Genomic DNA, 14,584 nt, shown 5'->3' on the forward strand with positions numbered 1-14,584 from the left:
GTTTTAACAGTTGCAATGCTACCTTGTGCCTGCACTCCATCTACAGCCAGGGATGGAGTTCTCATTGCCAGCCAGGCAGCAGGTGACCTAGCTCCAAAATCCCATCTTAGCATCCATTTCCTACCCCTCCTGGCACCAACTGTCACAGGTTAGATTCTCTAAAAAGCAAACTCTGAGATGGAAACTAGCAGAAAGTTTCTAAGGGATAAACATCTGTGAGGGGAATGGAAGGAAGCAAGACTGAATAAGGAAAGAAATTGGGCTGCAAAGTAGTCCCAAGAAAGCCTCAGCTGACCCCACAGGGAGTTCTGAATCTGCAATGGCACTTTTCAGCTCAGGAGAGGGGTTGGGCCTTTATATGCCCATGTCAGCCAGGTGTCGATGCAGGCTGCCCTGCTGAGGGCTGTGACCTGGGGCAAGGTGGCTCTCTTAGGCAGCGAGTAGGCCTTCAATTCTGAAGAGAAGATCTGGACAGCTCAGAACAGAATTCATGACAATGATGCTAGTGGGCTTTTCAGAACTGAGGGGAACACAGAGGGGGCCATCCTTCAGGTGGAAGAAGTGCTTCGACAGGTGTAATCCTCTTGCTAAGGCATGATGGTTTTTGTCTGCTACTTAATACGGTTTCATTCCAGTTACAAAATTTGTACTCACTGTAGAATAATTTTAAGGATTTTTTCCTAAGTCTTCTAGAGAAACATTTGATCAAAAATAATTATTTCCTGAATTTAGAGCAAGAGATCCCAGACAGCTTAACCCTTTGGTTATACTTCTGTTTTAATAAAGCAGCATTTGAAAATACACAGATATCCAGGGAAAAAAAGGCAAAGCAGGATGAGGTATTCAGAGCACAACTGTGCTTTAATTTGGGTCTTAACTTTCTAATTGTAACACTAGCTCTGCAAACACATCCAATGGTAATAGTATATAGTAATACACTTCACACCGTAAAACATGTCAAATACCCATTCTGTAAATTCACTGTGATTCATCCTTTTCTTTAATAAGAAAAGAGGCACATTTATAATTCACAGAGTAAGTTCCTGAAGACATAGATATAAAATGTTGCCTGTCAATTTTCTTCTCAAACTGAATTTTTCAAAAACAGTATAATTTATTCCTTATAGCAATTTTATAGACATGAGAATCTAGTTAATTTCATAATGATGTTCATTGAATAGGATACAAAAAAATTGCAGGTATTTTTCAGAACAATAGGCTAGATAACAGCATTAAAGCATAATCCTTTAAGAATTCATAGAAAAAGGTGTTAAAATTTAAGCTTCTTTTTCAGATGCTTTAAAATTTCTAGAAAACTCTTTGTCCTAAGAATAATCATTTAACCATGGTACACAAAATATACTGAATACATTGCCTGGTGTCAAGTTGGGAAAATGCTCTCTTTTATATAATAAAATTATCTTCTGATCCATCTTGACCCAAGTCCTGGCTGTCTGAGGGCAGATTTTTCTCAAGAGACCTAACGTCATAATAGAAAGCATCATTTTCATCTACTGGTTGGTATTCCTGTTCGATTTCAGTTAGGAAGTCACTTCTGGGGCCACTTCCAGATCCTGAGCCAGAGCCAGAGTCAGCGTCAGAGCCTGATCCAGAATAGTCCTCAGAAAGAGGGAAGATATTTTTCAAGTTCTGGAATCTTGTCATTCTGAAGTATGGAAGAAAAAGAAAAGCACAGTAAAGTTCAATATCTAAGGAAGGTAATTACAATAATTTTTAAGATAAGAAAATAAATGCAAACCACCTAGTTGCTCAAGTTAAGAGAATTAAAGCTTCCCAATTATTCAATGCTTTAAAACAAAAATGGAGCTGGCCAGTTAGCTCAGTTGGTTAGAGGGCAATGTTGGTAACAACCAAGGTCAAAGGTTCAGATCCCCTTACCAGCCAGCTGCCGAAAAAATCAATCTATAAATAAGAAAAATCAAATCTTCCTATGCCTATAATCATTGTACCTAACTTGTTGCACTTATCAATATTACACCTGCCCATTGCAGATTCATAAGAACAGTGTTCATTTTCTTATCACTAGCACAGCAATCCTATATTTGGAATTTACTTAATGGGTCTTTTTTTTTAAAGCCCAAAAGAGGACAATCAAGTCAGCCTAGACAGATGACATTTTTTCCCAAATTAAAATTTTCACCAAGATTCTAACAATTTACAGTACATCAATAGAGGTCACTCTTGAGAAATTCTTTGTATTAAGTTAACCATTATTATATATACCAACATATTAACGTTCAATTTACCCAAAAAATATACCCTGCCTCCAACCTGCATTCAAAAGCTTACAAGTGCGGAAAGGTGAGTCTCCTGTGTCTGGGTTGAACGTGGTGGTTAGAAGTTGAATGAGCACCACAAGGCCAGAGTGGTGATGCCACCTTTCAGTGGCAGAATAGAGAAAGAAAGCATCAGAGACAAAAGTTGAGTGTCACGGCCTATGGGTCATTTTTTTATGAAAATAATAAACCACAGGCCATACAATTGATTAGAGTTTTCATCCGTGTATGCATTCAATATATTTTTGTTTTACGTCTGGTCCCTGTTCTGAGTGCCTGGGACAGACAGATGAGGTCCCTGCTCAAGAAGCTTATAACTTAGTGTTGAATATAGGTAATAGAAAGTGAATAAATAAATCAGGAAAATAGTAGGTGGTGCAGAGAAATGAAATAGACTAATGTCATAGAGGATGATCAGATGGCTACTTTAGCCTGGGGGATCAGAACTGGAAACACAGATTTGGTAATTACTGACACGTAGATGGCATTGAAAGCCATGGAACAGGTGAAGGTCACCTAGAGAAAGCATGTAGATAGAGAAGGGGACCCAGGACAGAGTCAGGGCCATACCAACATATTAAATACTGAGCAGAGGAGAAAGACAGCCAGGAAAGTAGGAGGACACCCAGGATAAAGAAGGGCCTAGGAAGCCCAGAGATGAAAGCCTTTCAAAGAAGGGGGTGGTCAGCTACTTTTTAAGGCAATTAGGAGGTCAAGTAAGCCAAAAATAGAGAAGTAATCAGTGCATATGTAATTGTGACCTTGATAAGCACTCTTGGTGGAGGGTAGGAAGAGAAGTTCAAGTGCAGGGGTGAGGAGCAGAGGAGGCCTTTGAGAGGGTATCACTGTGAGAGAAGCAGAGAATGGGGCAGCAGCTAGGGAAGGTGCAGAGTCAGAGAAAGGATTTTACCTAAACGCAGGGATGCTAGAGGACATCTGCCCTGGACGGGAAAACGATGCTGGGTTCAGAGAGGTAACTGCAGAATCGAGGTCCTGGAGAAGGTGCACGGGGATAGGGTACCAGCCACAAAGAGAGGTGGCCTTAGGAGCTGCAGTAGCCAGGGTCCAATCGGGAAACTTCTCTAAATATTTAACACAGAGGGAATAGCTCATATAGGTGATGAAGTGAAGCCAAATGGAGGACAGGTGGTACCCAAAGATGAGCAACAGCAAGAAACTACTTCTCTCCCTGCGCTAGGGGCATGGTGGAAGGAGGTGGTGTTACCTGAGCCCAGGGATGAGGAGCTAAACCATGGACAGTGCTCAGCCCTGCCAGAGGTGCCACCCAAGGCAGGGAAGGAGGAGAAAAAACACGCGGGGCTCTCGGGTCCTCCCAAGCTCTCCAGTCTCCCTTTCATGCCTCCCATTGACCAAAGTCAGCCACATACCCGGGAGCCCGAGCAATGCAGACCACGGGGGTGAGCCTCCTCAACCCCTATCCAGAGCAAGACCAGAAAGGATCTGAGGGCAAAAGAGCCCAGGGTCAGCACAGAAGCAGGACCATTCACCCACAGTAAAGGGAGGAAAAGCAGCCTGTCACGCTGAGAAGCAAAGTTGCTGGCTTCGGGGAGGGAAGATCGGAAAGGTTTGAGGAGAGAAGAAATGGTGTGAAATTTGTTTTGGAGAATTGGGATTATTCTCCTGACATTTTAAATTTAAATGAATTAATATTGAAACCCATGACAAAGTAACGGAGGATGCTGTGATATTAGTTCCAAACTTAATGCTATGGACTTAAAGTAAGAACACAGAGGGAGGACTGCAAAGTTGCATTTTGAGGAAGGCGATGACGTCATCACGAATGCAGTGAATGCCCGTGATGAGGAAGGTCACCAGGATCCCCAAAGCGATGATGGGTTTACCTGGTTTGGGGCACAATTATTTACCTGGTATTGAGAAGAGTGATTTTCTAGGTTTGAGCCTGAAGAGGAAAACCTTTGTGATAATCCTTTTCTTAATATATTTTTGCTACATGCTATGTAACTTTGATATTCATTGAAATAATGGATTGTAATATAATCAATTTTTTTGTTACTTATGAATTCCTATTGGATCTTTTTTCAAGGTTAGAGCAGGTTTTATTTGATCAAGAAGTCTGATTTTTTTTTTTTTTACAAGTCATGGCCACTTATTCTTCCTTTCCCCAATTTCTTTTTTTAATCACTACTGTCTTATTCCAGAACATTTTTATCACACACACACACACACACACACACACACACACACACACACCCCAAAAAACCCACACCCATTAACAGTCACTCCTTATTTCTCCCAGCCCCTGGCAACCACTAATCTACTTTCTGACTCTAGGGATTTGCCTATTCTGAACACTTCATATAAATGAAATCAAATGATATGTGGCTTTCTGTATCTGGCTTCTTTCACTCTGCATGATGTTTTCAAGGTTCATCCATGTTGTAGCATGTGTCAGTACTTTGTTCTTTTTATGGCCAAATAATATTACTTTGCACGGATATGCCACATTTTATTTATCCATTCAGTTGATGGATTCCTAGTGGATCTTACTATATACTATGCTCTGTTTACATAAATAAAACAATGTCCAATCATCTTAAACACCTCTTGGCAAAAAGTACTCAATGCTCGTCTCTGCCACCCACCAAAAAACTTGCAAAAATGTAGCTGAATCATGTATACTTGCACATCTCATATGCCAGTATATGCCGTACAGTTCTGACATGTACTGCACAGTAAAAACCAAACTACCAAAGCAGAAGCTTGAAAAAAAACACTGTGGACAGTACTCCCGCCTCTGTACCAAGATTTCAACAGAGGTTGGGAAATTATGACCACTTTAAAATCAGAGAAAAGTCCACTTACGAAAAAGAGTCAGTCCTTGGAAGGAGGATCCTGTTGGATTCACCTGGAAGCAGATCAATCATTGGTCCCTTTTCATCGATGCAGTTTGCAGAATTGCTGTTGGGACTGCAGCGTACCCACTGGCGCCTGACTGTTGGCATAGGATAACCTGCCCAAACAAGGAATGCATGTGGTTAATTAAATAGATTCTGAGTTTGGTAGATTAATAGGCAATAGATTCTATAACAGCAGCACCCACCAAGTGCCAGCCTTTTATATACACCGTCTATCTCACAGGACTCCTATAAAGTAGCAGGGAGTTTAAGGTTAGAATAGGCTTTGGAGTCCACTGCTTGCAGTGAATTCTGATTTACTTCCCTGAACCCCCACTGTAAAGTGAAGATACTAACAGTGTCATAAGCTTGTCACAAAAATTAAATGAGGAAATGCACATAAAGACCTTAACAAAGTGCCAGTCATCCAGTAAACACTGATAATGTTAACTGTTATTATTTGTACTGTTATCTCAGTTTTGACAAAGGAAAATTGATGTTCCACAGGTGCAAAGTGCGAGACCCAGGATTCCAACCCATATCTGACCCCAAAGTCTGCCTCTTTTTATAGATGAGTCAAATCAGATACAGAAAGGTTAACAAATACACTCAGTAGTACCCGTGATATTACAGAAACCTAGCTCTTGTGTTTCAGGGCCGTATAATGTTCTTAGGAATGAAAAATAGGGCTGTCCAGTTAGCACAGTTAGTTAGAGTGAGACCTTTATAACACCAAGGTCACAGGTTCAGATCCCTGTACCAGCCAGCTGCCAAAAAAAAGATAAAATTTCGTCCTCCTTTCACTCAGAGTTCACAAGAACAAGGCCCCTCTATTCCAAGAGGGACAGACAGGTAGGAATATCCAAGTCTCTCAGGGCTTCTTTTGAATTTAATTTCTAAGAAAAATACCCTAAATCTGGTGCTAGGAAGTTATATAGGAGATCATTTACTAGCTCATGAAATAAATTGTTTATTCCTCAATTTAGCAAGGACGGAGGCCTGGGGGTGAGAAATATTTCACCACACTTGAAAAGGTTCCTCTCCTCCTGCCCCCAAGCACATACTTTATTCAAACAAGTGCTACTAATCACCAAGCAAGAAGGAGCGTGTCTAGAATTCCTGAAAAGCAGGAAAGGTGGCTTTAAAGCCCAGCACAAACCAATCGAAAGCACTCAGGTAAATTACAAGGCATTCACTAATAAGAGAACATTAACCAAACAGTAAAAAAGTAGTTGTTATGAGAAAGACTATGTAGCACCATAGGAAAACATATTTTAAAATGACAGTTGGTTAGAGCACAGCATTATAATACCAAGGTCAAGGGTTCAGATCCCCGTACTGGCCAGCAGCCAGAAAGAAAAAAAAAAAGAGTGAAAAAAATCAGAATTCCACCTTGTATGCATAATAGTTTCGACTACATAAACAGATACTAAGAGAAAATGGAAGGAAATACACAGAAATAACTGTGGTTGTAAAATCTTTGGTGATTCTTTTTTCTCACTGTTTTCTAAATCATTGCAATAAACAATCATCCTCTAAAAATATAAATATTTAGAAGACTCTGATGTAGAAAGAAAGTAAATATCCTCCTATTGGCTTTTTTTCCTCCTCCCTTCCTCCCTCCTTCCTTCCTTTCTTTTTCTCTCTCTTTCTTTTTTCCTTCCTTTTTTTTCTTTCCTTCCTTCCTTCCTTTCCTTTGGAACTTCTAGTCTATCACAATCTTCCCTAAGGTTCCTGAGTACGGCTCACAGTGTCTGGTCTGGGAGCTGGTGGTCCAAAACTGGTTAGCTCTGTCACTGCCTGGAGGGTAGGGATAAGACAGGCCACGAGACATCACAGTGTTTGTCCCTTACTGGCTGTGTGACTTTGGCCAACTTACTTAACCTCCTTGTACCTCAATTTCCTCATCTGTAAAATGGGGACAGTAATAGATCAAATAATGAGATACAGTACAAATATTAGGTTCTTAGAATAGTACCATGGGCAGAGCTCTTTAAATGTTGATTTCTCTGATGAGAAGGATGACAACAACCTATCTCTGCTAGTAGACAGCCTATAAATTTAAATTTAATTTCCCATTCTACCATTGAGTGCCTCTCTGATTCTCAATTTATTGTCTTTCAAATGTGAATAATGGTATCCCAAAGAGTTCCTGTTTAAATGAGATAAAAGTATGTGAAGCATCTAGCACAGGCCTTTGCACATGGTGGGTATTTAACACAGTTTAGCTCGTTCTCCTTTTCTGATTCTTTGTTGAGGCATCCTTGGTTTGGCATCTAATTGCTCTTGGCAGCCTCTTCTTGTAGTTGGGATAGAAAAAAAAAATTTAAAAAAAAAAATCCAACATCTCCTCCAGCAGAGGGCGATGCCTTCACATCTACGCTGCCTAGACCTATGCTGTCCCATAGAAACAAAGTGGACCACGTGTGAGGTTTTAAATGTTGTAGCAGCCATATTTTAAAAAAGGAAAAAGAAACAGGTGAAATTAATTTTAATGCATTTTATTTAACGTATAATCAATATAAAAGTTATTAATGGATATTCTGCATTCTTTTTTTCATACTAAGTCTTCCAAATTGTATATATTTTGCATTCACAGCATATCTCAATTCAGATGTGCTATATTACAAGTGTTCAGTAGCCACAGGTGGCTCATGGCTACTGTACTGGACAGAGAAGGCCCAGACAGTCTGTTCTACGTGTTGCTGATGTACTGAATATCAAGCGGAGAAGATGTTTGCTCGGATAGGAAGTTAAACAGAGACATAAAACTGCCTTATGAGGAAGCATCCAGGTGAAAGACCATATCTTTTCACTAGTATAACAAATACAACTTTGGTAGATAAGTAGAAATGTTTTTTTTTTTTTTTTTTTTTTTTTTTTTGTCTTATTCGTGACCGGCACTCAGCCAGGGAGTGCACTGGTCATTCCTATATAGGATCCGAACCCGCGGCGGGAGCGTCGCCGCGCTCCCAGCGCAGCACCCTACCGAGTGCGCCACGGGCTCGGCCCAAGTAGAAATGTTTTAAAACACAAAATGTCCCCAGAGTTCAAAATTTCAGCTTCTAAAATTTATAAAGAGGGGTTTCTTTTGGGGGGGGATGATGAAAATGTTCTAAAACCAACTATGATGATGGTTGTACAATTCTGAATATACTAAAAACCACTGAATCAAACACTTTAAACGGGTGAATTGTATGGTATGTGAACTCTATCCTAATAAAGCTGTTAAGAAGTTATAAAGAAATCAAAGGTGGAAATCCTACCACTCCAAAAGTCTATTGAATGTGGGACTAATGATGTTAAATGTATTCTAAAATAAAGAACATGGTTACAGACACAGAATTCCTGAGCTAATTACTCAAGGGTGGTGGCAGGATGTAAAAATTGACAGTACCTGCCCCTGAAGCTGTGAGAGTATCTTGACTCTAACTTGCTTGAGATAAATGTCTTATGATTGTTGTAATTTTAAAAATAAGAGGAAAAAAAGGGTTGGAGAGTTAGCTCAGTTGGTTTGAGTGTGGTGTTGATAACACCAAGGTCAAGGCTTTGGATCCCCATACCAGTCAGCCACAAATAAATAAATAAATAAAACGGAGTATGCTCCTGGGCAGAAATGTTGTTTTTCTAAAAGCTCTCACTTACGGATCTACTAGTTAATTATGCAGTGGATTCCTGGGGAAAGAATGATTTTTATTTAGAATCCCTTCCCTCACTGCCCCTCTTCCCAACACACACACACACACACACACACACACACACACACACACACACACAGTCACTAGCCCTGCTTTACCAAAATACTTTCTATGAGTAAATGTTGCCAGAGCAAACAACTTTCTCCAGTAATCTCTCCATATTTTTTTATATTATGGTACTAATTTTCCCCTAACATAATCACAATTTACCAATTTCCTATTCTTAGTGAAACTTACTGCAGGCGTGTTAGAGAAACTTAAATAGAAACTGCCATAAGGGGGAAAAAAAAAAAAGAGAGAGAGACCAGTTTGGTTCATTCAAAATTCAAAACGGTAGAATTTAAATAGCCATTATTATCTAAGTTGGAGTTATTTCCTACTGGCCTATCCATTCCACAAGATGAATAAGGTTCACACCCATGCATGGTTTGACAAGCTATAAAAAGCTCCAACTTCACTTTCAATTTCTCCCTCAACTCAGTGGTAAACATTACAATGAGGGCTACAGTCAAAGGAAGGGTTTTTTGTTTTAAATAAAGGAAACCTCTAATCCACGAGTTGCAGTAGAAAGTTAATTCTGACCTTGAAAATGGACAACTGGTTCTGCCATTAATTAGTTGTAATGGGTCTTGGGCAAAACTCACAGACTTTTTGCAAGGGGTTGAAGTAAAGAGCAAACGAGATGATCAATGTCACATCCAGTTTTCTCCTCTATAAATTGGTACTAATTCCTCCTCACAGGAAATATGATGATCGTTAACACAGAATGGATGTGAAATCACTTTACAAACAAGCAGCAGCACACATGGGTGGAATCAATATCACGACTGTGATCTAGGAAATAATGTGGGGGGGACTCATGGTCTGGCCCTGGCCCCCTTGGCCACACCTACCTGAGGATTTTCCATGTTCTCTCTTTATGGGCGTCTTTGGAAAAGAGAGACAGTATGTGTATAGGATTCACAGGTCTCAGCAATAATCCCCTGGAATTCTACATGAAATAGTTTAGCCGTCGTCGCTCTCCAGGGTCTCTCACACATCCAAATTTCCATTTCTTTGTGCTCAATAGACACAGTTTTACATCCTATCTTTACTCAGGTTTGACTTAGTAGAAATAAGTATGTTGTGGGCTACATTGTGTCCCCCCAAAATTCATATGCTGAAGTCCTAACCTGTAGTATCTCACAATGTGACATTATTTGGAAATAAGGTCATTGCAGATGTAATTAGTTAAGATGAGGTCATTAAGGTGGGTCCTAATCCAATGTGACTGGTCCCCTTATAAGAAGAGGGTATCAGGACACAGATGTATGCAGGAAAGGCCATGTGAAGACACAGGGAGAAGACCCCCATCTATAAGCTAAGGATTGAGGCCTCGCAATCAGAGAGGCCTGCCAACAACTTGAGCTTGGACTTCTAGCCTCCGAACTGAGGAAATAAATTTCTGTTGTTTAAGCCACCCAGTTTGTGGTATTTTGTTATGGCAACCCAAGCAAACCAATACAGTAACCTAAGATGGTTTTGAATATGCTAGTAAAAGGAAGCCAAAAACCTAGTTAATTTGATCAGTCAAACCAATAGGTTAAGTAAACATTTTTTAAAAGATGGGGAAGAATGTTATCGAATTACATCTGCAGCACATGAAGGTGTGATAAATGGTGCCGGACCCCATGCCCAGCAGCCCAGTGCTGCCAGCCTCACCCATGCAGCCGTGGGCAGGCCCCTCTCTCCCTTTGTGTTCAGATGCAGGCACAAGCCCTTGAGCCCAAGTGCCCTTCATTGGAAACACCCTAGTGTTTCAGTTCATTCATTTTCTCATTAATGGATTCCTTTTCCAACAAAGAGCTAAGTCTACTAGGTGATGACATAAATGCTAGTATTTTATACAATTTCATGACAATTTTTTTCTTCATTTCTTTCTAATGAATGCATGAGAGACAGGAAAAGCTTTTGTTTTCATTCTATGGAATCTTAGTGCGGAACATGACATTTCTAGGAAATTTAGAAAACATAAAGACTTACATTGCTCTGGTCAGGGTGAACCCGACACCAACTGGTTACTCAAGTCTGTGCTACAACTATGGACCTCACTGCTTTTGATCTTGTCAGAGTACAGGGTTATTAGGGAATTATTTCATCAAGTTGAAGATTTTCCCGAAAAGATACCTGTTCCCTGCAACTGACAATGTTTTATACCTTAAATATGAATAGATTAATGGAAAACTTTGAGCAACATTACTTCTGTTTTTTCCTTTAATGTTGACATAGCTAGAAGAAAGCAATTTTTAAATTTTCCAGCACATAATGAATGTCTCTGAGATCATCTATAAGATTTCACTTCCACCGGAAATGAGAACATGACAACTAGAAGTCACTTCGAAGAAACAAATCCGCATGTCACTGTGACTCAACATTTCCTTTACCATTTGGGCAACTTGTTTTTCTACTACCTATCACTTTAACTATAGTTCTGGCATCTATTTATCAGGCATTATTAAATAAGGCCTTCTGCCTTATTTAGATATGATTCCTTATTTATCAAAGGAGAAGAAATTTTATTTTTCTTACAAACAGATCGTTTTCATTTTCTTAGTTATTAAAGGTTTTCAGTTGTTTCAGTCTGACTAAACAACCCTAAATGACAGAGAAACCTAAGAAGATATTTGCAAATGTGATGTTTCTCAGAGCACCAGCCCAATACTAGCATTCTTTGGCCTCTCTTTAAAATTTGAAAGGGTTTACATTAGCTATGTCTTGCCATAATTGAATTTTCAGTAATAACCAAGTTTTTTTAAAAAAAAGAAGAAAAGAAAGAAAAAAATACACACAATCAAATTTACCCTGATTAAAAACTTGGGGTTGATATGGACACTCGGGTGTAGGTCGACACTCCAAAATGTTTGAAAGTGCCATCTCCTCCATAACAGACACATGGGTCATTTTCTATATTTCTTTATGGAGCTTTTAAAATGTATAAACCACACATTTTCATCTAGAAAATAAAAGAGCACATTTCAATCATCCTAAGAGTTTACAAGACTGCACCTGCCTCCAAGTTTAATTTTTCTTGGTACCAAACATAACTGTACTCACCCTAAGGAGTTCAGCCACCCCAAATCCTTCTTTCCCACAGTAGTATACACTCTATACCTAGAAATGAATATAATCATTTGTGTGGACTCCAGGGCTTACATGCAGAGGGAAAAGACTCCTGGGTCTTACCTTGAACTGAAGATTCCAAAACCAAGATGAGGGCAAGAGCCAGGACGAGCTTACTGCACCTGAGTGATTTCTGCATCGTGACCAACTCACTCTGGCTCTACCAGCTGCACATCAACCTCACGATTAGGAAGTGTAGCAGGGTGCTCTCTGTCCCTTTTAGAAAAGGTTCCAAAACCTCAAACCCTGCCCAGAACACACGTCACAATTTCCTGAAGAAATAGAAAGAGATCCACGTCAAGACCCAGAAAGAAAAAAGCAGCAAAATAACTATTCATGCCTATTACGAAACTGCACTGGACTCTCCCCAGGCCTGCTTTTTCAAAAGTTTTGTTGTTTGCCACTTGCCTGTTTGAAACGTTTGTCCCACCAAAACAGTAGAGTCAGCATTCAGGATGGTTGGTTTTCCCTTTCTTCAGGTAACTATCTAAACACAAGACTGTCAACGCTGCGTTGCGGCAGTACCAATGACATAAGGGAGCTGGGTACTACCTTTTCATCACTGGATACCTTCAACATAAAATGTCCTTCATTTTCTTTTTCATCAGGGGGTAGCATAATTTACTGAGCAAGCTCAAGAAGTGAAACTTCAAAGCTGAGTCCTAATCTACAAGAATGAGATGTCAGATTTCAGATAAACAGTTTCTTCTTCTTGGACTCAATTTCTCCCATTGGGTCACTGGCTCTCCCTCTACCACAGAACATAGTGAAGGTTTTTGGTTACAAAGACCTTGGTAAAACAGGAAAATTATTTTGCATTCCTCTGCTCCTTCACATCAAGTATTTCTTATGATTTGATTCCATTTATACTTTCATCTTTTCTCCTGGTAAAAATTTTCAACTTGAGTTTTGGGTCCTATGGCCTCAAATAAGCCAGAAATCAGGACAAAGGGAGGCTGTCGTCTGAGTGGGATATTGGGCCTCAGAAAACACACCAACCACTGCCCCATGTCAATAAGCAACAGCATTTTCCCTGGTCCTGGGGTTGGTGTACAGATTTCTGGAGGACTGAGGCTCTATATGAAAGTCACATGTAAATGTAAGTTTATCACACATCCTTGCCCTTGGGGCATATAATGTTGTTTCCTTACTGCCTTTCAAGATTCAGCCACTTTCCATTTCAACAGGTCTGCCCTACAGCTGCCGCAGACAGTTGAACGTGCAAATGGCACTTTCCATTTTCGCCCTCACTCCAGCTGCCCTTTGACAGGAGGGAGGGGTTTCCCTTCTCTTGTTTTAGGTCCTGCTGATTCCTTACCATTTCCTGCTGAGGAAAGGACTCAGAATCTAATAGCTGAGTAGCTGCGGTGCAAGAACACAGAGTGCACGTTTCAACCCTCCTCAAAAGCCTCTCAAAACCAGCCGGAAGTATGTCCTGCAGCCCAGGGACTCTGAGTCCCTTCAAATGCAGTGACCAACCTCCAAATTCACAAACCCAGCCAGCTCCCCACTACGGAACATGGGTTTCAGCTCAAAACATCAGCTGTCATGTTTGGTCCTTTAACCCTAACCCCCAATTTAAAACTCTGGTCCCAGAACAATAGTTCCTATCAATAGCTTCAATATTTTCCTGTAGGGCTGGTTGGTTAACTCACTTGGTTAGAACTCAGTGTTGTAAGGTCGAGGGTTCAGATTCCGTTACCCACCAGCCACCAAAAAATAAGTAAGGTTCCTGCAAACCCTCAGAGCTGAGTACAGCTTGTGCTTTAAAATGGCAATTTGGGGGGGGGGTTTCCATTTAAGAACTTCATTTTTTTTTTTTTTTTTTTTTTTCCTTTTCTAGGTCATGGTGATTTTTAAAAAGCATTTGCAGCATTCATCAGCATTTGCTCTTCTTGCATTACACTGACAACCAACAGTGTAGACTTTTTCCAAATAGTCTTCATCCAGACTCATCTCCTCAGTCCTCTCCAAGCTAGCGGAGGAGCAGGACAAATGTACACGTCAGCCAGAGTCCTGGGTCCAAGCCTGTCTCCCTCACTTACCAGCTGAGTGACGCTGGCCCTCTTTTCTCTCTTCCATCGTTCTAGTTCCAGGCATGGCGTGGGTACTCAATGAGAGGATGTCCACGACAGCACGTGGCACACATGGTAAGGGCTGCACCGGCAGCACTCCTCTGGGCTGGGGACCATCTTCTTGCTCAAAGTTTCCTCCATTAACCAAAGAGCACCCCTGTCTTTCCCTAAACCTCAACCTTTATAATATGCATGTTTTCCATAATTTTAAAAAATAGATTCTATTCCAGACTTAGTCCTTCATTTACCAGGCACCCTTAAATGCACCTATTTACTTCACATTCATTTGATTTACCTGAAAAATGGATACCTTATTCCTTAATAATCATGGAACGTGACAGAAATCAATTCCTTTTTGTCTAAGAAAGTAAGAGTAACCGCAGAAAGCAATACAAACAAGGCTTCTCACTAGCTATGGTTTCAGGGTGGTCTTCCTAAAAGGGGAATCTGTTTCGAGTACTTGAACCTTCCCGGCATCA

The 14,584-nt window shown here is 40.4% G+C and overlaps 1 protein-coding gene across 1 annotated transcript; it reads right to left on the bottom strand.

The window, feature by feature from the left end:
* Positions 1 to 790: 790 nt before the first annotated feature.
* On the bottom strand, positions 791 to 12,209 carry SRGN (serglycin). The gene is made up of 3 exons (XM_063103418.1): positions 12,094 to 12,209; positions 5,142 to 5,289; positions 791 to 1,666 (listed from the first exon to the last, which is right to left on the bottom strand). Exons 1-3 carry the CDS (start codon positions 12,167 to 12,169, stop codon positions 1,405 to 1,407), a joined length of 486 nt encoding a protein of 161 aa, XP_062959488.1. The 5' UTR covers positions 12,170 to 12,209; the 3' UTR covers positions 791 to 1,404.
* Between the last annotated feature and the right edge of the window lie 2,375 nt (positions 12,210 to 14,584).

This window comes from Cynocephalus volans, chromosome 7 (assembly GCF_027409185.1).
Source record: "Cynocephalus volans isolate mCynVol1 chromosome 7, mCynVol1.pri, whole genome shotgun sequence".
In the NCBI taxonomy this organism is placed as follows: Eukaryota; Metazoa; Chordata; class Mammalia; order Dermoptera; family Cynocephalidae; genus Cynocephalus; species Cynocephalus volans.

Coding starts and splice junctions, on each gene's coding strand:
- SRGN (XM_063103418.1), bottom strand. CDS start 12,169: ATGCAGAAATCACTCAGGTGCAGTAAGCTCGTCCTGGCTCTTGCCCTC. Junction 5,290..12,093: donor TTTGGAATCTTCAGTTCAAG/GTAAGACCCAGG, acceptor TTGTTTGGGCAG/GTTATCCTATGCCAACAGTC. Junction 1,667..5,141: donor CCAAGGACTGACTCTTTTTC/GTAAGTGGACTT, acceptor TCCATACTTCAG/AATGACAAGATTCCAGAACT.